Raw genomic sequence first — 21,221 nt, forward strand, 5'->3', positions numbered from 1 at the left:
TGAGGGGGCAAGGACACCGCGCTTTATTTCGGAAGTGATAATTCCAGTTCCAGGTGGGTGAACCCGGGAGAACTTAGCGTCCCCTCCCCCACTCCATTCCCTACCTATAGGGCGCTTGGGACAGCCTCCGCTCGCGCCCAGCCCACCTAGAAATGGCCCCTTGTTTCTGAGTTCCAAGTGTGCAGGCCACAGGGGTGGGGCTATCCTTCAGATTCCTCTCCCCAGTTTCCTGCCCTCGGGCTGCACACACCGCTAACCCGCGTCCCCCTGCCGGCCCTCGGAGCAGGGGGTGTTTGAAACTGTTCCCTTTCGAGGGGTAGAGAGGTGCGGCGCTGACCTCTAGTGGTCCAGGTAGGTGATGCAGCGCCGACGGCCGCGCCTGAGCCCGGGAGGACCACCTGCGTTCCCATCCCCTCTTGTTCCCCCCGCCGTCGCTTCCCTGCACCCCTTTGCTCCTTGGCTGGGGCGCGAGGACTGAGGCTGACAACGTAGGGGTCTAAGCTGCCTTCCCCCGCGACTAGGAGCCCCGGGGCGTGGAGGACGGAGTTTTGTCTCTCGGCACACGCTGGCCACACGTTCCTGCCACCGCCGGCATGGAGCCAGGCTCCCAGTTGATGTCTCTTCCGTCTACTCATATGTTTGTGGCGCACCTGCCAGGCCAGGGAGAAGAGGACACGATCCGCCCTTGGGGCTCAGGGACCCGTCCTGGGGCCTGATGGTGTGCACACTGCAAGACAGTGCCGGGCTGCGAAAGCACAAAGGAGACCGAACCCGTCGGGGACAGGGTGAGGGTTAGGCAAGTCCCCGGAGGAGGCGACGATCTGAAAGACAGAAGTTAGCTGGGTAGAAGCACAGAACAGCGTTCCAGGCGAGGGGGCGGCCGAGGCGAGGCCTGGCAACCAGGGCGAGCGCGGCGCACCCGGGCTGTGCGGGAAGGGGCCCGGCGGGAGGGCGAGGCCCCGCCCCTCAGGGCGCCGTGGCTGTGATTGGCCAATAGGGCTCTGACGTGTTTGCCGGCTGGCTGCTATGATTGGTTCTCTGATGTCCCAAGCGGGGGCTAAGCCTGCCGGCAGGTGCCGCGTCCCCAGGGAGCCCGGCTGGGATTTCGCCGGTCCCTCCTAAGGCTTCTCCAGGCTGCGGTACTTCTTGCGCTGCACCGACACCGGGTCCTTAAACAGCACCGGGTCCAGACGCAGGCGAGAGGACACCAGGGGCATGTGGCCGAACGCTGCCGCCATCCGGTTGATGCAGTCCGGGTCTGGGGGCTGGTGCTTTGGCCCGGACCCGGGGCCCCCAGATGCCTAAGAGGGGAAGGAGAAATGCACTGATGTGCTTCTCTGTCCTTCCGAACCCGAATCCCCCACGCCCTGCAGCAAAAAGGATTTGGATTAGACAATGAGAGGGAAGCCTTCCACCCTGCCTCCCCCAGCTAGTGCCAACCCGTCCCCCTGGGCCCCTCACCAGTGGAGCAGCCTCCTGCTGCTGCTTGCCATAGGGCACCTTGATAGGGGGCAGCTTGGTGACTGCCGCTACTAGGAAGTTCATCAGGACGTCCACACAGGTGGGTGCCTCATCTGCCAGGGTCCTCAGAGCCTTGGGCAGGGAGTGGGTGAAGAGAGTGTGGTAATACCTAGGCAAGGGGGGCGGGGAAGAGACAGAGAGAGGCTGCAGCTGAATTCACCTCCTGGCCCCCATTCTCCTCTCTCCTGATCGCACCTCTCCCTTTAACCCCAGTCCCCAGACCTCTTGGGAAAGCCCTGTTCCCCTCTGAGCCCTGGCTACCTCAGAGAGCTCCCATCCCCAGTATGAACAGCTCTCCACTGCTTTGTCCCCCGTGGCTTATCTGTCCTCTCCTTCACAGCTCCTGGGGTCCCCACCCCTAGGCTCTGAGCTCTGAACTCAGACAGAGCCAGATGTAGGCAGTGGGATCAGCTGGTTCTAAGGCCATCACCCACGGCAGCCCAAAGACCAGCTTCAGGAAGGCTGTTGATTAACAGACTGATGCTGCTTCAGGTGAGCCTGGCTTCACAAGGCCCCTATGGGACAACATGGGTGCACATTGCAGCCATCAGGGTTATTCTTTACTGAGAATTCCCTGCAGACCTCCCAGGTAATCTACAAGAGTTTCCAGGTAACACATATTTGATTTAAACATGTTTAAGGAACCCCTCTGAAGAAATCCTCTAGAATTCAGTCCCTGCCTCAAGACTGGGGGCTTCAGGCAGCTTCTGGGAGGCCTGGGATGGTCCCCAACCTACCACACCCACATTTATAAGGCATCAGGACCATTTTCTTGTCACCACTACCACCACACCCAAACACTGTCCTTACCCACTGCCTGGCTCTACTTAAAATAACACTAACTACCATTTGTTGAATATCTGTGTGCCAGGGACTTCATTTGATGATCACGCCATTCCCATGAGGTGAATACATCCCATTTTACAGATGAGGAAACTGAAACTCAAGAGAAGTGAGGAGACTTGCCCAGGATCACCCAACTCGGAAGTGGCAGATCTGGGCCTTGAACCTGGATCTCTGGGCTCTAGGCTACCCTGATCCCGGTCCAGGAAGGGGGTCTCTGGGCCTCTGATCCGTGTGCCAGGGTGGGCATCTGTACCTATGGTAGAAGGCGGCTGTGGTGAGAACCATGGAGAATTCGTTGGCCCTCTCAGTAGTGTAGCCCCAGCCACCCAGGGCCTCGTTCCAAAAGTGGCTCCATGTCAGAAAGCCCACCATCCGCTCCGGAAAGCTCTGCCACACCACAAAGGCAAAGTCCACCTGGAGAGGGATTTAAGTGAGCTGTAAGGAAGGACTTCCTGACCACTAGGAACATCCAGAGATGTGGAGGCAGGGCCGGCCTGGCTGACGGGCTGGGGCAGGACTCAGGAGAGAGGAGCCATTACTTGAGATTGGCCACAAGGGTAGCATGGACGTTCCCAGGGTATGCTTACGGGAACTTTCTCAGCTAGGAGCTATGAAAACAGCATTCTCAAAAGAGCATGTGGAAAGCCTCTATTAGCTTCTTAAGAGGAGGCTGCTTGGCTTGCTGGGGTGGTTTCAAAAGCAAGAGGCCTGGCCTCATGACCTCTGACACCCCAGCTCTGGGAAAGTGAGGGACTGCCAGGGCCCTCTGGCTCTGTCCTCACACACAGTGAGCTCCTCTTGGGCCCAGCTCTCACCTCGCTTGTGGAGAGGCTGCTGCGGGCATCGAGGCTGAGGATGGCGTCGGTGCTGATGGCGCTGTACGGGAAGAAGCGATCACTGACCTGCAGTGGGAGGGGTGAGGGCGACTCAGCCATGGTACACCCCCCACCTCCGTCCCGGCGCCGGCCAATACTCAATAAATAGGAGCCCTCAGGCTTGCCGTAGAAGCCGGCTCCACGAACACAACAAGGCTGCCTGGAAATTGCTCTGGGACCTGGGGAATTTATTTGACCTGTCTGGATTTTAAATTCCCCTTTGGTCAAATGGGGCAGTTGGTCTCTAGGGGCCCTTCCAGTTTTGACATCTCAGGATTCCTCTATTGTCATATTAGATGCTCCATCAACCCTGGGAGGGTTGTCAAAAATCCCTCATTTGGGCCAGGTACAGTGGCTCATGCCTGTAATCCTAGCACTCTGGGCCCGGAGGAGAGGGATCACTTGAGCTCAGGAGTTCAAGACCAGCCTGAGCAAGAGCAAGACCCCATCTCTACAAAAAATACAAACATTAGCCAAATTAGCTGGGCGCTGGTGGTGCACATGTGTAGTCCCAGCTACTCGGGCAGCTGAGGCAGGAGGATTGGTTGAGCCCAGGAGTTTGAGATTGCAGTGATCTATGATGATGCCACTACACTCTAGCCTGGGTGACAGACTGAGACTCTGTCTAAAAAGAAAAAAGAAAAAAAAAATCCTTCATTTGAAAGAAACAGATCTAGAGAGATGAAGGGACTTGCCCAGAACCACACAGCAAGGTGGTTCACACCAACCTAGGTTCTCAGAAGCCACCCTTCCTGCCCTCTGTCTATATTTTCTCAAGATCCGAGGTTTCTCCCCTGTCCCTTATCTGAGATAGCAACGCACTCCTCTGTCTTCCCCCATCATATAAACCCCAAAACACTCTGGAAGCACAATTTACAAGGGCAGCGGGGTAGAGAATTATTTCTATTAGACCTGCAGCTGAAACCTACTGTGTGATTTCTTCAGGTGCTCGAGTAAAGAGCACCTGTGTGTGCCCTCCCCAATTCCCAGCGTGAGCCCACTGCTTCCATGCTCCTCCCCATCCCTCACCTTCCTGTGCCCGTCCATGACTGTCAAGGGTGCTGCTGTCTCCGGCCACCTGGATGGGAGTGGCTGCTCACTGCTCCAGAGAACCAAGATCTAGGAGGAAATGGGTGGTGGGTGTTCCTGAAGTCTGGGGTGTGGGGCACAAGGGGGTGGATGAAGTATGAGAAAGCAGCTGTATGTGTGTGCATGGGAGGGCTTAGTTTGATCCGAGGTCCTTTCATTGCTGCCTTGTCCTTGCCTCTGGGCTTCTGGAAGGCAGGAATTCTGGTGACAAGGTAGCTACCTGTGGTGCTAGAACTCAAGAAAGTCGGGTGTGGTAGTCCCCATCCTGGGCCCTAGCTCCACGCCCCATGCCCATCTTCTCTCTAAGGTTTTCACTCTCTTCCTCCAGCTCTTCCGTCACTCCCAGCCCAGCTCAGATGGCCTGTGTGCCGAGCAGTTGGTCTGCACCCTGGCTGAGCTAACTGCTTCCTTCCTCTGCAAGTACTCTCAAGAGACTGGTTCTCTGGAAGTGAGATCTGACAGTCTGTGTGCGGGAAATACTAACCGAATCTGAATCGCAAGGCAGAATCCTTTATTGCTTTTTCTCTGCTCAGCACTGAGCGCAGGGCCTGGTGCTCAGAAAATGGCCCCTGAGTAAATGAATGAATGTTTCCTGCTCTCCTCTGCTGAAGAGGCAGCTGCTTTTCAGGTGGCATCATCAGTTTCCATGGGGGAAAGGAACAAGAATCTTGGGACTTAAAGAGGAAGGCAGCAAGAGCAATTGGAAATCCTCCCGTGCCTCCCCCCAAAAATGGATGGTCATCCTTGGGGTCTAGATGCTTCAAGGGCCCTGCCCTGTCCCTCGTCTCCACCCTGGATCCCAGGACTCCAGCCGGCAAGGGGGCAGACCTGGGCACAGTGTTGGGAGCCTGCCACCGCCTGGATGAGCTTCAGGGGGGGCTGGCCTGGGGCCCCCACCCAGATCAGGGCGCTGAATCTGCCCTCAGGCCGGGAGCCTGGGGGAATGAGACACAGGCTATTAGGGTGGGAGGGGACAGGACCCATGGAGAATGACCTGAGTAGGGGACCCCAGGAGCCAGGAGAGATTTGGGGGGCTTGGTGGGGCTCTATGGATGAGGCTGGGGTAGAGTTGAGGGGACTTTAAGTCATCCCATCCCCAGGGCATACCCTGTTGCAGGTGGTAGAAGGGGAAGTCCCGGGGGATGGTGGAAAAAGTAGGCAGGGCCAGGAGTGCCCCTGGGGGGCTGTTCCACAGCAGTGAGGGGTGAGCAGATGTGCCAAAGATCCGGTCCTGAATAATCTGTGAAATGACAGAGAGCTGTGCAGAGGGAGTGGCCAGTGTGGCCATGGCCACACCTCCCCTTCCAGGCTCTGGGGAGGGCGGCAGCTGCAGAGTCACCAGACCCCTGGGGTCACTCTGTGGTGGTGTTCCAGAGGCAGCAGATGGTGGCAGGCTTGCTGCCTCCCTTTCCTTCCTCATTCATGGCAGACGTCAGGTGACATTCTTTCCAGACACAGAATCTCTCCCAACACAACGCCAGGCAGCCATCGCCAATCAATTGGAGTTGGCACATACTTTGACATCTATCTGCCATAGCTGTCTCCTTTACAGATAAGGAAACTGAGGCCAAGATTGGAGAAGACACTTGTCCAAAATTTCATAGCCAAGTCTCAGATTCATTCCAGAAGCATATTCAAGGGGGGATCCTTGAATAGGCCAGAGGAGGTGTTGGGGGAGAGGAGTATGGCGAGGGGGTGGGGGTCCCCTTCACCTCCAGCGTGGTGTGGATGACCTTCTCCACCGAGGAGAAGTAGGCGTCCCACAGAAACTGGGTCTGCTGACGCAGGGCGAGGACCCTTGCAGGGGGCATCTCCTGGAGGGCAGCCAGGACCTGGAGCACAGAGGGAGAAAGGAGCAGGTGTGGGACTGTGTCAGGCCCTCGCTGACCCTGGGAGGAGGAAACCTGGGGTCAGAGACCTAAGAACCAGAAGCCCCTTCCCCACAGGTCTCCAGGCTGGTTAGCAGCAGCCACCGTTGGCCAGGTCCCAGGTAATAGCAACCAAGAGTTCAGGGTTCACATACAGCTGGGTTTAAATGGCCCTTAGTGACTGTGTGACTCTGGTCACACTATTTAACTTCTCTGGGTCTGGTTCCTCATATGTAAAATGTAAATAATAATAGTACCTCCCTCCCAGGAGGGCTGTGGGTATTAAATTAGATCACTCATACTGGTGCATTGTAGCGGCCCCATAAATAAATGGTAGCTATTATTGGCCCCCTACCTACACTGTTCTCACTTCTCTCTCGGGCGATTCAAGGCAGGCTCACACATGTGTTTTTCAGGGCTGGGCAAAATTAGTGTCATCAGATGGGAGTCACTGTATATTTTGCTTTCCTACCCCAAGCCCCACGGAGGCATTCTGATTTTGAATTTTTTTGTAAACTTCCCTTAAATCGGCTGTTTAAGCAGTCATGCACCACTGGAGCCGGAGCCCATGGGGATTGTCTGGTCTAATATCCCATTGTAGAGGTGGGGAAACTGAGGCTGGAAGAGGCTCAGGACTTGTCTCAGAACCCTTAGGAATCTCTACCTCCATCTGTTCCTGTGGGAGCCTCAGAGGGGAGGCTTGGTGCTGCGTAAATACATCAATATACATGGATGGGGGCAGGAATGAGGACCGAGGCCAGCCCAGGGACCAGGATTCTGGGGGTCCCACCCATGGGTAGGGCCCCAAGCTACCTGAAGTGGGAGCCTCTCGTCAGCTACGATGGCTGCCTTGGACCAGTCGATGACGTCAGAGAAGGGCAGCTCCCAGCGGGGACTGAGAAGCACAGGGATGCAGCCAGCCTGGGGGGCAGGGAGATCAGTGGGGAGCCCAGCCCCACCCTGCACCTACTCACCCCTCCCAGTTCCAGGTCAGCAGCTGCTGCTGCTGGGGACAAGGGGCAAAGAGGAGAGGAAAACTGGGGGTGGGTTTGTGGGGGTGGGTGGCAGGGTGTGGTTCTGCAGAGGGAGAGTGAGTCCAGAGTAAAGAAGTGGGCAGCTCACTGCCCCTGCCCTGACAGCTTAGGGGTGTGAGGGGACAGAGGACAGGCATGCTTGGGCTGGCGTTGTACCTGCAGGGCTTGGAGAAAGCGCGGGGAGGCATCCACACGTTGGCCAGAGATGAGGCAGAAGGTGGCGTTGGGCAGCGTTTCCCTGGGGTGTGTCCTGAGAGGCACATGAGGAGGTCCCCGCTCACATGAGCCTGGACAGCTGCCCCTCACCCTGCCTGGCTCCCTCTGTGGCCCCCCAGCACCCCACACCCATACTCCCAAATTCTCAATGTGCAAACCCACCTACACAGACACACACTGACACAAACGCAAGCCTCACACCCGCCCTGCACCTTCGGTTGGGCTAGCAGGCAGGCACCCTGGGTCCTAGTCTGCCTCTGCCCTTGGTGGCCATAGACACCTCCCTTGCCTTCTCTGGGCCTCAGTTTCCTCATCTGCAAGATGGGAGGCAGTGGGACCTGATGTTCCAAGGCCCCGTCTGACTTAGACGAGCACGTTTGCCCTCCCCCCACCCGCCACATGCACTCTTGGGCACCTCTCACCTGAGTGGCTTCCATGCCCAGCCCTCCGCATGCCGAGAGCCAGGCCCATGAAAGGCTTCTCTGTCGTGAGGTGGGCTGGGCCCCCAGCCTGGAACCACACAGGAAGTTGTTGCCCAGAGGCCCCCTTGCCCAGAGGACAGGCCTCCTCTGTTCCTCCCACCCCCTCCCCCACCCCAGGGCCACACTCAGGCTGTGTGTGCCTGTGGGGGAGGGGCAGGAGCCTCCTCAGAGCCACCTGGCTGGGATCGCCCACCCAGGGACCCATTGCCGGTGACCCAGTGTTGGAGGGGATGAATTAGAGGGAAGACCAGGATCCCTGGGCTCAGAGGCCTGCTCAGAGTGGGACCCAGAGGGTCCTAGGACCTCCCTTAACTACATACAGCCTGTCTGGTTCTGAGCCTGAACCTCCAGGAAGCAGATCTGGGAGTACTTAGGCAACCTATGGGCCAACCCGCATTGAATAGATGGGGAGACTGAGTCCCAGAGAGACCCAAAGACTGGCTCAGGGTCACAGAAAGGGTTGGGGCAGATAAGAACTGAGATGTGTCAACTCCTAACCCTGAGCCACCCTAGAGCTTCTTCTTAGGGGTCTCCCGGGGACCCCAGCCTTCTTTCTCCTCCATTCGATGCTCAGCTGTCCACCAGGCTCCCTGGAAGAAGCCACAGGTTAAACATCAGGACATCCTCCACCTCATTAAAAGCCACAGCACCAGCCAACCAGGTGCAGCCCCCTGATGCCCAATAAAGCTCTAAGGAACCGAAAAGCTCTAGGTTAAGGCTTCAAGGAGCCCAAAGAGAGACCAGAACTCTGCTGAATAAACTGCACCCCTGAGCCCTAAACCTCCATTGCTCCTTCCTCTGTGCCTTTCCATATCTTTGTCTCTTTCCCTTACCCTGAAATGCCCCTCCCTCCCTCACCAGCCTGGGGAATCTCTCCTACTTTGTCTTAATGTCTAAGCTGAAACACCACCTCCTCTGGGAAGCCTCCCTGGCCTCTCTCTGCTCATGCTCCCTGGTCGCTGTAGTAGTAAAATCCAAGCTGGCTTTTGTTGAGCATATACTTTGCCCCAGGCACTATTCTAAGTGCTTTACGTGCATTAACTCACTTCATTCTCACAGCAACTCTGTGAGATGGGAGGTATGTACTGTTATTATCCCATTTTACAGATGACGAAACTGAGGCCCAAAGATATCACAAGCTCTTACACAGAGAAGCCAGCAGGCACCTTGTGCAGCCTCTCTCTGCTCAACAATGTGCGTCAAACCATCGACTTGTCTGTCTCTCCTACCAGACTGAGCTACTTGAGGATGGGGCTGTGCCTTCCTCTTCTCAGTACCCCCAGGGCCTAGCAGGGCACCTGGTGGAGAACAGGCACCCAGTGGGTGCTAAGTGCATGATGCTCAGTGTGGCACTAGAGGATAGATCCAGGACCAATGGACGGAGGGTCTGGGAGGTCCAATTTCAGCACAAATTCTAGTAATGGAGCTGGCTGAGAGTGCAGACAGTGAGTGGCTTTGGGAGGTGGTGAGTTCCCCGTCAGTGAAGGTAAATAAGCAGAGACTGTGGGAAGGAAGGGGGGAGTGTTGACCACCAGACGAAGTCTTGGGATTCTGTGACCATGTAACGTATCTGCCATAAACTCAGGGCCTCAGTGCCCAAGGCTGGTCAGTGTGGCTGTACTCATGGCTGCATTGTGACTCACATGTGCCCCTGGCACTGTGGCCCTTGCAGCGCCTCCTACCATAAAAAAATTAAGAATTACATTTGATAACTGTTGGTATAAATACAACTAATATTCTATATTAAAACATTTTCTTCTACCTTAAAAGTTCATTTTTTTCCCTTCTGATTTTCAAAGAATTGAAAATATCTTCATGGGCCCCTAAAAGTGTCATGGGCCCTAAGCATGGGCATGGGCATGGTTACAGGCTGGGGGACTTTAAAACATGCACTGGATTTCTATTGCAAAAAATAGTGGAGAATCTAAATATACGTTGCTTGTGTACACACGGAGTTTCTCAGAAAAGACATACAAGACACTGGAAATGGTGTTTGGCTCCAGGCAGGAAAACTGGGTGGCCGGAGACAGGGGTGGGAGGGAGACTTTTTACTGTATACCCTTTTGTACCTTTGGAATTTTGTACTATGCGAATGAATTACCTATTCATGAAAATAAATAAATAACAATTTAAGTGGGTGGAGACTTATTCCAAAGCAACAAGAGACTGTTCAACCAAAGTGGAAAAACATGGGCTTTGGAGCCAGATGGACAGGGTTTAACCCCGACTCCACTGCCTCCCAGCACCCGATCACAAATGAGAGGCGGGCCACGGGGAGCAGAGACAGAACCTTGTCACCAAGGGGCCTTGGGTACCTCACTCCACCTTTCTGAGCCTCAGTTTCCTGTTCCCTGAAATGGGGACAGTAACACCTCCCCTGCAGGGCATGTGAAATGGTTAGCGATGACAGGTGAAGTGCCCGGCACAGCACCTGACCCAGGACAGACAACCCCCAAATGTTAGCTTCCTTCCCTCCCCCTCTCTGGCCAGCTGAGTGAATAAGGGACAGTGGCAGGGACTGTGAATGGCCTCTTTCTCTGGCCAGCGCTTGTTTATTCAGGCTACCTCTCTCACTCTGTCCCGATATTGTCTGTCTGGCCCAGGCAGCTGCCTGGCACTTCCAAGAAATTGGGGCTTAAGCTACCCCAGAGATTACTGGTCCTGTCCCCTGCAGGTAGGCTGAGGCCAGAGACAAAACTCCTTGAAGTTCAGAAGACAATGAAAGGCTGTCAAGCTTCACGCCTTGGAAATAAACTTGTCAAAAACGCTACTCAGAGGGTGACCCATGCTAGTTAGAAAACCATGGCCAATTTGGGAGCCATCAGTAAACACTTAGCGAGCACCTGCATGCTGGGTACAGCTCGCTAACTTCCGGTTTCCCAAAGAAGTTCAGGCTGCAAAGCTTGCGGCTTCATCCATAACCAACTGCGCTTGGCGGTAACTAAAGTCAGCTGAAAGAGGAACTTCCTGCAAGCAAGAATAGCTGAGTGCCTAATCAGAAAAGTGTCCCCAAAGGTGAGCTTCTGTCTGAGCTCTGAGCCTGTGGGGCCTGGGGGAGATGCCTGACTTTTTGAGTTATTGTCAATTATGTCAGCTAAGGATGTGTCCTGGCAGCAGGGCCCTGGGGCTGCCTGGGGCGATTCCATTCTTACTGCTGGGAGGGCTGCCCGGAGGCCTCCGTGTGCCTTCAGGAGGTGGCGGGATTCCACTCCCATAAGAGCCCTTAGGCTGAGAGAAGCCCCAAGAGCCCCAAGCAGAGGCAAAAATAGAGCTTGGCCACGTGGAGAATTCCTGGGAGGGAAGTGGAGCTCAGAATAGGTGATGTTGTTTGAGCAGACAGCAGGGAGAGGTGCCTGAGGGACGGAGCCCAGGAAGGACACCAGAGTGACCGTTTCAGGGGCCCCGGACAAGCTCGGGAGGACTTCCCTACTTGCCTGCACAGCTAGCCTTTGGAGACTGCTGGCCTCCTGGGGATGCAGAGGGGCCAGGGTGCTTAGGGCTAGGTGCTCTATCACATGAGGTGTGTCCCCCAGCTAGTCCAGGTGGACAGAAGTCTCTGCACACGCTCACCGGGTCCCACAGGCCCCCACCCTCTTACATATAATCAAACCCTCTCACTGGAGGGAAGTTTTTCTTTAGAGCTGACCGGCATCATATTTGCTGTAACCAAAGGCTGTTTCCTTGAGAGTCTAATCCCCCAAATTAGGCACAAGAGCAGCTTCCAGCTGTGACCAGTTACTAACCTCCACGGTCCCTCTGAGGTATTTGACAGGGTTGATCATAAACTCCTGCTTAAAACTCAGACCACTCATACTGAAGGCTATTGGATTAAAAATCTGGCTGGGTAACCTCAGATAAGTTACTTAACCTCTCTGAGCTTTAGTATCCGGCACACAAACACTTAAATGATAGCTTTCAGCAGTATTTTATTATAATCATTATTTATAAAAGTGCTTGACACAGAGTAAGCACTATACATGTTTATGTTCCATAAAATATTAGGGTAGGAGGATTGGAATATGGGAAAGGATTGGAATATGGGAATAAGTAGGAGTGAGTTGTGTTTTACGTTTTTAAAGATCCTCAAGGGAGAACTCCAAAACCTGCCTTTGACACCCCGTGTGGCCAATCACCATCTTGATGGAAGTGTTCTCTGCTGTCTAACCTGACTCCCTCCTGCTGCAGCTAAGGCCTAAGTTTGCCAGGACCAGCTGGTTCTCCCATCTCAATCCTGCCCTCTACCTTGCTCTGTGGGTTCACCTCCATCACAGGCCCCTCCCATCCATCCCCCAAGAGGAAAGGTTCACTTACTGCTCGGGTCCGGGGTCTTGCTCACAGTGCCCATCCCAGGGGCAGGCAGAGGGGTTGGCGCCTGCTGTGCGCCACCCACCCCTCTCCTCTTCCAGGGCTAGCAGGGCTACCCCGGGCTGGGGGCTGTGCTGCCGCAGCTGGCCAGGAGCCCCACCTCGCAATGGGTGGGCTTCAGGGAGAAGAGGGAGGGCCACATCGAAGCCAGGCCGGAAGGAGTCCACTGTGGGGCTGGCCTCGGCCACCATAGCCTGTCCCAGCTGGAAGGTCCTGGGACAGGGGGCTGGGTGGAGACTGAGGACCAGATGGTTCCTGCCCCTGTTCCATGGCGTAGGCGCCGGGCTGCACTCTCCGGCTGGGGAGTCCAGGCTGAGGAAGAGGAGGAGGCAGGCCTCGGCAGGGCTGAATGTGTGGTAGCGGGAGCCCTCCACAGAAGCCAGGATCTTGCGATGAGTCTCAGAGATCGGTCTTGCCGGTCTTGCCGCCACTGGGTGCACGAATACCTTGAGGCCATCACCCCTGCACTTCGAGGTGTCAAAGCAGGTTCCCCAGTTGCAGCTGCTACCATGAGAGGCTTGAGGAGGTCGAGGGGCATCTTCTGGGAGCTCCCCAGGCTGCGAGAAACTCTGTAGGAGCTCTGTGTCCAGCCAGCGGGGCCATCTTTGGGGGGCTCCGGGCCGAGGTCTGGGGGACACTGCTGGGCGGAAGAGGGGGAAGCCTCCCAGGAGGACGAGGAGCAGCCAGGAGGCTGACAGTGCCAGCCAGAGGGACTTCCTTCTCCACGACTGCATGTGGCCACCCACAGCCAGGGCTGCGGGAAGCTGGGAGGCCTCTGCCAGCAAGTGGGAAGAGCAGGGCCCCGAGGGCGGAGACTGGAGCCGGACCAGCCTTCTAGTCCAGCACTCTCATTGTACAGATGGGAAGACTGAGGCCCATCCGGAGCAGGCTGCCTGCCTCAGGTCAGTGAGTCACCGGCCAGGCACGAGGAGGCCAGGTAGGACCCAGCTTTCTGGACTCGCCTTCCTGCCCGGGACTCTGCTTCCTCGGCCTTTGGACAACCAAGCCAGCCTTTGCCCTCCCGGCAGGGCTCCCTGCCCCTGGGCACCACTCAGGCTGATGCAACCCCTGTCCAGACTGCAAGGCTGTGTCCCTCTGCCCTCCTGGCCGCACCCCCTGACCTTGCCCTCAGCTGAGAGCGGGGCTGTCTGCCAGGCCATGGGGGACTAGTCAGGGTTCCCATGGGGGTGGCGTGGCCAGCGGGCAGGCTGGAAGGAAGCAGAGCTGGTCTTCCACTCCTCCCCTTGCCTGGCCACCCCTGTGCCCGCTGGCAGGCACTCCTGGGCTGGAGCCCTGTGGCTGGAGCTAAAATTAGACCCTGCGCCCCATGTGGGCCCTCAGGGTTAGCTGAGGTCAGACCCTAGGGGCAGCTGGTGTTCCCCGCCTAGGGGACTGGGAGGGCTCAGGGTCCTGTCCTCTTCCACTCTGCCCCCAGCTCAGGCAGCACAGCCTCTCCTTCCCCCCAGCCCAGCAACGGCCCTGTACCCTCTGGCTTGGAGCTGTCACGGTGCTGAGGCCAGGTCCCCTGCCCCAAGCCCCTGCCCTATGTCCCCTGAGCCCTGCTGTCACCTCCTCCCGTTCCCTCTCCAGGCAGCATCTGGCCAGTGGAGATCTCTTTCCTAGCAGCAGCTTGGCTCCTCCCCTGCCAGCCCTGATTCGCTCCCAGCTGGGAGGCAGCGTCTCCACTTAACTCCTTCCAAACCAGTTTCCTCAATTGCTGGCAATAATAACCCGGAGCTACCACGCCTCACTGCTGGCCAGGAGCTGTCACAGCCTCTGTCTCTCTGAATCCTCCAGCAACCCTCCACGACAGAGGTTTATCTGGTTTTTTTTTTTTTATAGCTGAGAAAAGTGAAGTTCAGAGAGGGGATGGACTCTTCCTAAGGTGACCCAGCTAAGAAGTGGCAGGGCGGGGATTTGAACCCTGAGCTCCTATCATTGCTCAGCCCAGCTGGGTGTCTGAGCGTAGGGAGTCTACAGAACAGCAGATGAGAAAGTCAACAGATGAGATAAGTGAGGAGTTAAGGGCTGTGGGTGGGGGAGTTGGATGAGGTGCCCCCAACTGTCCCCAGGATTGGTCCCGTCCACCTTCAGCGTCCCCACCCCCAATCTCAGCCAGCTCTCAGCATTTGCTCCAGTCCATGTTCTTCCTGAACTTGACTCTCCATTAGTCCATGCCCCAGTGAGGGCCTCCCAGGGTCATTTCCTTGGTCTGTGCTCCGTGAGGGGTCAGGAATGGGTAGTTGTCACCCACTGAAGGATTGCTGGGGTAACGGAGGAGACAAAGGACCCTGGGCTGACGAGGGAGGGCACAGGAGTCGGCAGACCTGAGCTGGACTCTGCCTCTAGCCCCAACTGGCTGGGTGGTGTTGGGCCTCTGTCCCCTTCTCTCTAGAAGGGGCATGACAATCTCAGCAGGAGACGGTTGCCAGCTTAACTCCAGGCCTATCTGCTGGGGGCCAACGACAAGTGGTGGCTTCCTTTCCCTTGCTTGCCTTGCCCGATCGCAGACGGAGCCACCACAGCCTGGGGGCGGGGGTGCAGTTCATACACCGAGACTGTCCTCAAAATGGCCAATGAAGGGCCTGGGTTGAGGCCCTCCTCTAGGTTCTCATGCCATTTCTTCATCCCTCTATCTCCACAAACATCCATTCATTCATCTAACAATATTTATGAGTGTTAAACACGGGCTGGGTCCTGTGCTGGGCGCTGGGGTACGGCCGTGAGTAAGAGTAAGAGCTCACATGCATATTGCACTTGCTACACACCGGGCATGCTCTACGTGCTAATGTAGTGTCAGCCCAACCTTTCCCCAACCCTACAAGGGAGACCTTGTGATTATCCACATTTTACAGATGAGAAAACAAGCCCAGGGGGCTTAAGTAACTTGCCTAAATTCCCAGCTTAGCCACGATTTGGACACAGGTCACCCATTCCTCTAACCACTGCACCGTTCTGACTCCTGACTGAGACAGACACACCTCTGCCTCGGGAGCTCACTGTCCAGGGAAAATGAGACCAGTAATCAGGCGATTACAGAGTGAGGTGGGGGGACCGTGGGGCTGCCCAGCCCAGGGGGCCAGAGAAGACTTCAGAGGAAGTGATTTTTAGAAACCATCGGGTCTCATTCATGCTTCCCATGCCCAGCATTAACAGGATAAATGTCCAAGAATGCTTGTTGAATGAGCGAAGGAGTGGATGGATGGACAGAGGTGGGTGGCTGGAAGGCCAAGGTGAGATGGGTAGGGGTTTGGGGGGATACCTGGACCTGTCTCAGCTCCCCCACCGCCAAGCCCTGGGCACCCGGGCTGGCTATGCCCATGCCCACACCTGTGCACACATACAAGCCTTCTCCTACCTTCATCCTGGCAGGGGAGGCTCTCAGGACAGCTGGGACCTGGGCTTGTCTGGATGTGATTCACGCAGTGGCCCCAGGGCTCGGATGGAGAAAGAGAAGGCAGGGCATCCTGGCAGACAAGACTGAGTTGCGCTCATCTTAAAAATAGATCTTGGGGGCAGGCACGGTGGCTCACACCTGATCGTAGCACTCTGGGAGTCTGAGGCAGGAGGATCGCTTGAGGCCAGGAGTTCAAGACCAGCCTAAGCAAGAGCAAGACCCCGTTTCTACTAAAAATAGAAAAATTAGCTGGGCGTGGTGGTACACGCCTGTAGTCCCAGCTACTTGGGAGGCTAAAGCAGGAGGATCGCTGCAGCCCAGGAGTTTGAGGTTGCAGTGAGCTACAATGACGCCACTGCACTCTACCTGAGGCAACAGAGCGAGATCCAGTCTCAAAAAAAAAAAATCTCAGGGATTTACCAAGGGCTCCAGGACCTCTGTGCTCTTCTGTGCTCATCACAGTCACCAGGAGACCCCATCCCGTACCTGCAGGGGCTCTGATCACTGGGACAGAAGCCAACACATTGGGGAGGTAGGAAGGAGCCCAGGCAGGAAGGAGAGGACAGCAGTGGGGAGAAGCAGGAGAGGGCCTGGCCTTGGGTTCAGTGTGGGAGGCTGCCCGGAGGAGGCAGGCAGGGTTGAAACAGGCCTTTATGTGGATTGGAGGACAAGGAGGTGCTCTGGAGGCATCCCAGAGCTCTGAGCACTGCGGTGTTTGTGTCATAGCTGTGGTGGTGTCACAGCCTCGGCTGCCTGGCACAGGAGTGCTTCCTCCTGAGGTGCCAGGTGTCCTATGGGCCGAGATGCCCAGTGAGAGAATGGGGGCTGAAGACCCCACGCTTCATCTGAAGTGTTCCTTCTCTGCACCCTGCTCGGGCTTCCCTCCCTCCCTCCCTCTTCAGGCTGCAGCTGAAAATTCTGGAAGGAGTGGCTCTGGCCTTTGGAGAGGAAGGGGCACTGTGTAGTGCTGTGTATTGCTGTGCAAGTTACTTCACCTCTCTGTGCTTCTGTTTCCTCATCAGTAAAAAGCTAATAATAGCTTTTTCCTTAAAGGCTTGCTGGAGGAGGACTACATAAGTGAGAAAATGGACACACAGCCTTCAGCACACTATGCCTGGCACGGAGCAGGCAGCTAACAAATGGCATCCTGCTGTCCCTCGTCAGACCCAGGGACTGAGATGACTTGCCTACGGAGTGCCAAGCAGTCCATCTGGGGGAAATTAGGACGAGGACTTGGGTTTCGCCCTCCTGCATCCCTGTTCTTGCTGCACCTCCCCCTCTGTTCGGGAGGAAGGAAGACACTTGGACTCCAGGAGATGATCACCGTGGAAACCCATCTGCTGCTTCTTGTCTGCGGCTGTCTGTGCCTCCCGCGCTGGGCTGCCTGCGTGTCTCACTGCAGAACTAGCAGGGGGAGGGGGTGGAGGTTTCAGGAGGCTCCGGGTTTCAGCTCTTGCTTGAGCACAGATAACTGCACGCCATGGTGAATCTCATAAGACTGCACTACCAGCCGGCTTTGCTAGAGTGAGTCTGCCCCCCGAAGACCCCAGGGATGCAGAGCAGTTTCTGCTCAGAGTGGGTAGCCCACACCTGGACCCCACCTGGTACAGGGCCAGGGAAGCTGCCTGGGGACCCAGGGATGGGGTGTTGGGCAAGCAGGGTCTGGCCTCTGTTCCTTTCCCAGGCGCGGTGTGTGATCTCAGGCAAGTCACACCCTTTTTCTGGGCCTTCATTTTCTTATCAGCTGAAAGTGGTAGCAGAACTAGGCTTTCTAGAGCAGAAAGATCTGGAATTCTTACTCAGAAGTGATCCTGACACAGGCTGGAAGGTCAGTCCTTCCATTTGCTATCTGGTCAATATTTGACCTTGTTAAAGAAAATTATACAAAACTTGGAAGTGAGGCAGTGAGGAGACTGTGTGACTTTTCTTGTCCCATTGAGGCATTGTCTAACTTGCCCCCAAGTGCCGTGTGACTCCCTAAGGGAGGGTCACTTTGACTTTTTATTCTTTATGCATCAAAGCACAGACATTTTATAAGTCTGAGAACTAAGATGCTATTTGTAGAAAACAGATACAATATAAATAATTTTTGTCCAAAAGTGATACTAATGATTTCTGACCAGTAGAGATCACCCTCCAAAGGTTATAGGTCATGCACAATAGTGTGTTTGCTAGGTTGGAATCTAACTAGCAGTCTTGTTCCAGCGTTCTCTGCGCTTCCCTGACTGTCCTCAGTGAGCCCCTGGGACCAGTTTCGTCACCCTGGTAAATTCCTCATGAATGAATGAAATACAGCATAGACACGTGCTCTCTATGTATTTGTATGATAATTTTTTTAACATTTACAGGATTTATATATAGATATACATATATATATAAATAATTTGGGTTTTATTTTGAGAGAGAGTCTTAATTCTGTTGCCCTGCTAGAGGGCAGTGGTGTCAGCCTAGCTCACAGCAACTTTAAACTCCTGGGCTCAAGGGATCCTCCTGCCTCAGCCTCCCAAGGAGATGGGACTACAGGTGTGTGCTACCACGACAAGCTAATTTTCCTATTTTTAGCAGAGACGGGGTCTCGCTCTTGCTCAGGCTGGTCTTGAACCTGAACTCAAGCGATCCTCCCACCTCAGCCTCCCAGAGTGCTGGGATTACAGGTGAGAGCCACCATGCCCGGCCAGAGGATTATAATTTGATAGTTCACCAAACCTCATTTTCCTGTTCTGTAAAATGGGGAAACTGAGGGAAGTGTTGGCCACGTGCCAGGCACTACTGAGCTGTCTAGATCCAGGATTTCATTTAAGCCTCACAGCAAAACTGCCAGGGCACGTGGCTCTTCTCTCCATTTTATAGACAAGGTAGTGAGGTTCAGGGAGGCGACTGCACAAAGGCTACACAGCCCGTGAGTAACAGAACCTGGATTTGAACCACTGCGTCACAGGGGCCTAATTCCCCCTTCACAGGTTTATTGTGGGACTCACTGGATGAGATGACACATAGGAAAGTGCTTGGCAAACTGTACAGTTATGTACAGTGAATAATCCCGGTTCACCCAAGCCCACCTTCTAACCAGCTGCACCCAGACTTGGCCCAGGGTCTGGGCTCCCTCCTCTAGGGTGGGTCTCTGCTTCCTCTAGGGTGGGTTTCTGCTTCCTCTAGGGTGGGTTTCTGTTTTCCAGAGAAAGCCAGGGGACTGGGGTGGGCAGGTGTCCCTGGTCCAGCCCCTCACACACAGGGCACAGTCCATGCCTCATGCTGCAGGCTGAGCTTTCAGCCCGGGCCACGCTTTGGGGGCTGCATTCCTGGGGCAGGGGTCTGGGGAACAGCAGGACTGGACAGGCCAAGTGCAGTGAATCGCAAACCGTGATCCTGAAGTCATTCTGTTCCTTCCTCCTGAATGTTTCGCCTGAATTAGCGTCTCTTTGAAGGCTTCAGAAGCCGTGTCCAGCCTCCCTCAAGTTAGTTCCTGGACCCCCGGCCCCCCAACCCTGCCCCCCAGCAGCCCACATCCCGACACCTCTCCCTCAGCCCTGGGCGCCAAGGGGTTACTCAGCGGAGCCAGCTTGGCAAATGTTTTACCCAGCAGGCAGGCTGCTGAGAACCCCAGGTAATTAACAGTTTGCTTTCCAAAGCCAAGGGGGGAAGGTTTATTTCTCCTCTCCTCCCTTCCCAGAGTGGACACAGCTTCCTGTTGGCTCTTTGAGGAGATGCCCAGCAGAGGGGTGGGAGCTGGGGCAGGGGTGGGGTAGGGGGGGCGTGGGGAGCAGGCGCATAGTGGCACAGTGGGCTCCGAGGAGGAGGTGAAAGGGCCTCCGTCCCATTTCTGAGTCTTGGCCCCTCCGGGAGCCTGACCCCAGGCTGACATTCCTTAAATGCCATAATTACTGCTATAATCCTTGGAGCCCAGCTGGGGCTGGGACCCTTACACACTTGGCCTCATGGAATTCTCACAAACACCAGAAGAGCTGGGCGCTCTTACCTCTGCTTCCAGATTAGGGAAGGGAGAGAGGTGAAATCTGCAGAGAGGTGAAATCACTTGTCTGGGGTCGCCCAGCTATGCGGGGTAGAGGCAGGACCCAAACCGTGGTCTGTCTGACGTCAGCTCTCCTGGACCTTCTACTTTCCCTTATGGAAGAAAAAGCAGTTGATTTGTTCAGTACCTGCCGTGTGCCTGGCATCATGCTGGACGCTTTATGTCTGTCTCTAATCCTGGAGGTCTCATTTTCCAGAATCCCTTTAATAAGTCATTAACATCAGAAGAGTGAGACAGTCCCATCCCCAACTAAGGGGGGAAGCACAGGTGCTAATCCCGGAAATAAGAACAGGATGGGCCTCCAGCTGCCTCCTGTAATCCGGACGGAGTCCTTGTTGGATGTTCTTCAGGTCCTGCCAGCCCCACCTCCACCCAAACCCTGAAACCAGCCTGGCTCCCACCTTCCCTGCCCTCGCCCTGGGCTAAGCTGCCTTCACTTAGCCTCTCCTCTCTAACTTTCCTTCTGGCTTGCTAAAATACTTTCTCATCCAGCAGCCGGAGGATCTGGTTAAAGTATATGCCCCTTCCCCCCTCGGCTTTAACTCTGTATTAATTTCTTTTCTGCATTTCGATGCTGTGACACCAGGGCCTTGCTAGCCAGTTCCTAGAGCAACCAGCCCTTGAGTGCGCCTTTCACGTGCACACCCCCAGCCACCTCCTCTGTCGGGCTCTCGCACTCAGGGCCACTATTCCCCTGCCCTGGTCACCCCAGGGCCAGGTACCAGACAACTAGGGACAGCCCCTATGTCCCAGAGCCTGCTGAAAGTATTCAGACTAGGCGATCCTGAGCCCGTGTGCCCTGCCTTGTCCATTCCTTCCCAAGGAAACCACAACACAGGCTCCTGCCCATGTTTTTCCCTGACTCCCTGTCTGCCTCCTCACTGACCCTTCTGCGTCCCCATGTGGCCCCCATGGCATGGTGTGCCCCTCCTCTTGGGATCTGGCCCCTCCCACTTCATGGCAGTCATCTCCTGATCTGCTGGACTTGTCACACCAACACCATAATCAAACCTCGATTTTAAAGCCAGCCCCCAGTGGCTCCCATCACACCTAGAATAAAATCCAGTCTCCTTTCCATGGCCTGGAAGGTCCTCTGCACTGATCCTGCCTTCCCTCCAGGCCCTGTCTTCTGCCCTCTCCTCTGCTCACTGGGCTCAGGCCCAGCCGCTTTCTTCCTGCTCCTCACACCCAGCAGAGCCGTCTCCGCCCATTCCTCTGCCTGGAACGTTCTTCTCCCAGAGCTCAGCATGGGTGGCCCTTATAGATGCTCAGGGCCCAGCTTACATGTCACCTTCTCAGAGAGGCCTTCTATGAACACTCACCATCAAGGAATAAAAATAGCTAACACTTCTGGGGTGTTTTCCATGTGCCAGACACTACTTATTGTACTTTATGTATATTCACTCTTCAAAGCCTCACAACCCTTTTTTTTTTTAAAGATACAGTCTTGCTCTGTTGCCCGGGCTAGAGTGCCGTGGCGTCAGCCTAGCTCACAGCA

General features: G+C 55.5%; 1 protein-coding gene across 3 annotated transcripts; it reads right to left on the reverse strand.

Moving 5' to 3' along the window:
* Window positions 1-17: 17 nt before the first annotated feature.
* On the reverse strand, window positions 18-13,895 carry EXTL1 (exostosin like glycosyltransferase 1). Of its 3 annotated transcripts, none has more exons than XM_045545917.1 (11): window positions 12,243-13,895; window positions 7,390-7,483; window positions 7,013-7,120; window positions 6,044-6,163; window positions 5,439-5,571; window positions 5,160-5,266; window positions 4,272-4,361; window positions 3,183-3,269; window positions 2,621-2,781; window positions 1,462-1,630; window positions 18-1,301 (listed from the first exon to the last, which is right to left on the reverse strand). In XM_045545917.1, exons 1-11 carry the CDS (start codon window positions 13,028-13,030, stop codon window positions 1,119-1,121), a joined length of 2,040 nt encoding a protein of 679 aa, XP_045401873.1. In that variant the 5' UTR covers window positions 13,031-13,895; the 3' UTR covers window positions 18-1,118. The 3 variants fall into 3 exon arrangements, 2 of the variants coding, with proteins under 2 accessions (XP_045401873.1, XP_045401875.1); XM_045545919.1 differs by having other exon boundaries at window positions 1,275-1,367; window positions 12,243-13,865; XR_006733898.1 differs by lacking the exon at window positions 18-1,301 and having other exon boundaries at window positions 1,575-1,630; window positions 2,368-2,781; window positions 12,243-13,865.
* Between the last annotated feature and the right edge of the window lie 7,326 nt (window positions 13,896-21,221).

Source organism: Lemur catta, chromosome 3 (assembly GCF_020740605.2).
Source record: "Lemur catta isolate mLemCat1 chromosome 3, mLemCat1.pri, whole genome shotgun sequence".
Lineage (NCBI taxonomy): Eukaryota > Metazoa > Chordata > Mammalia > Primates > Lemuridae > Lemur > Lemur catta.

What these genes read in the sequence shown, in the direction of transcription:
- EXTL1 (XM_045545917.1), bottom strand. Translation starts at nt 13,030, where the DNA reads ATGCAGTCGTGGAGAAGGAAGTCCCTCTGGCTGGCACTGTCAGCCTCC. An exon ending in ACGAGAGGCTCCCACTTCAG is followed by an intron (nt 6,164 to 7,012) that starts GTAGCTTGGGGC and finishes TCTGTGCTCCAG; the next exon opens with GTCCTGGCTGCCCTCCAGGA. An exon ending in TCATGGACGGGCACAGGAAG is followed by an intron (nt 3,270 to 4,271) that starts GTGAGGGATGGG and finishes CTCCCACTGCAG; the next exon opens with GTCAGTGATCGCTTCTTCCC.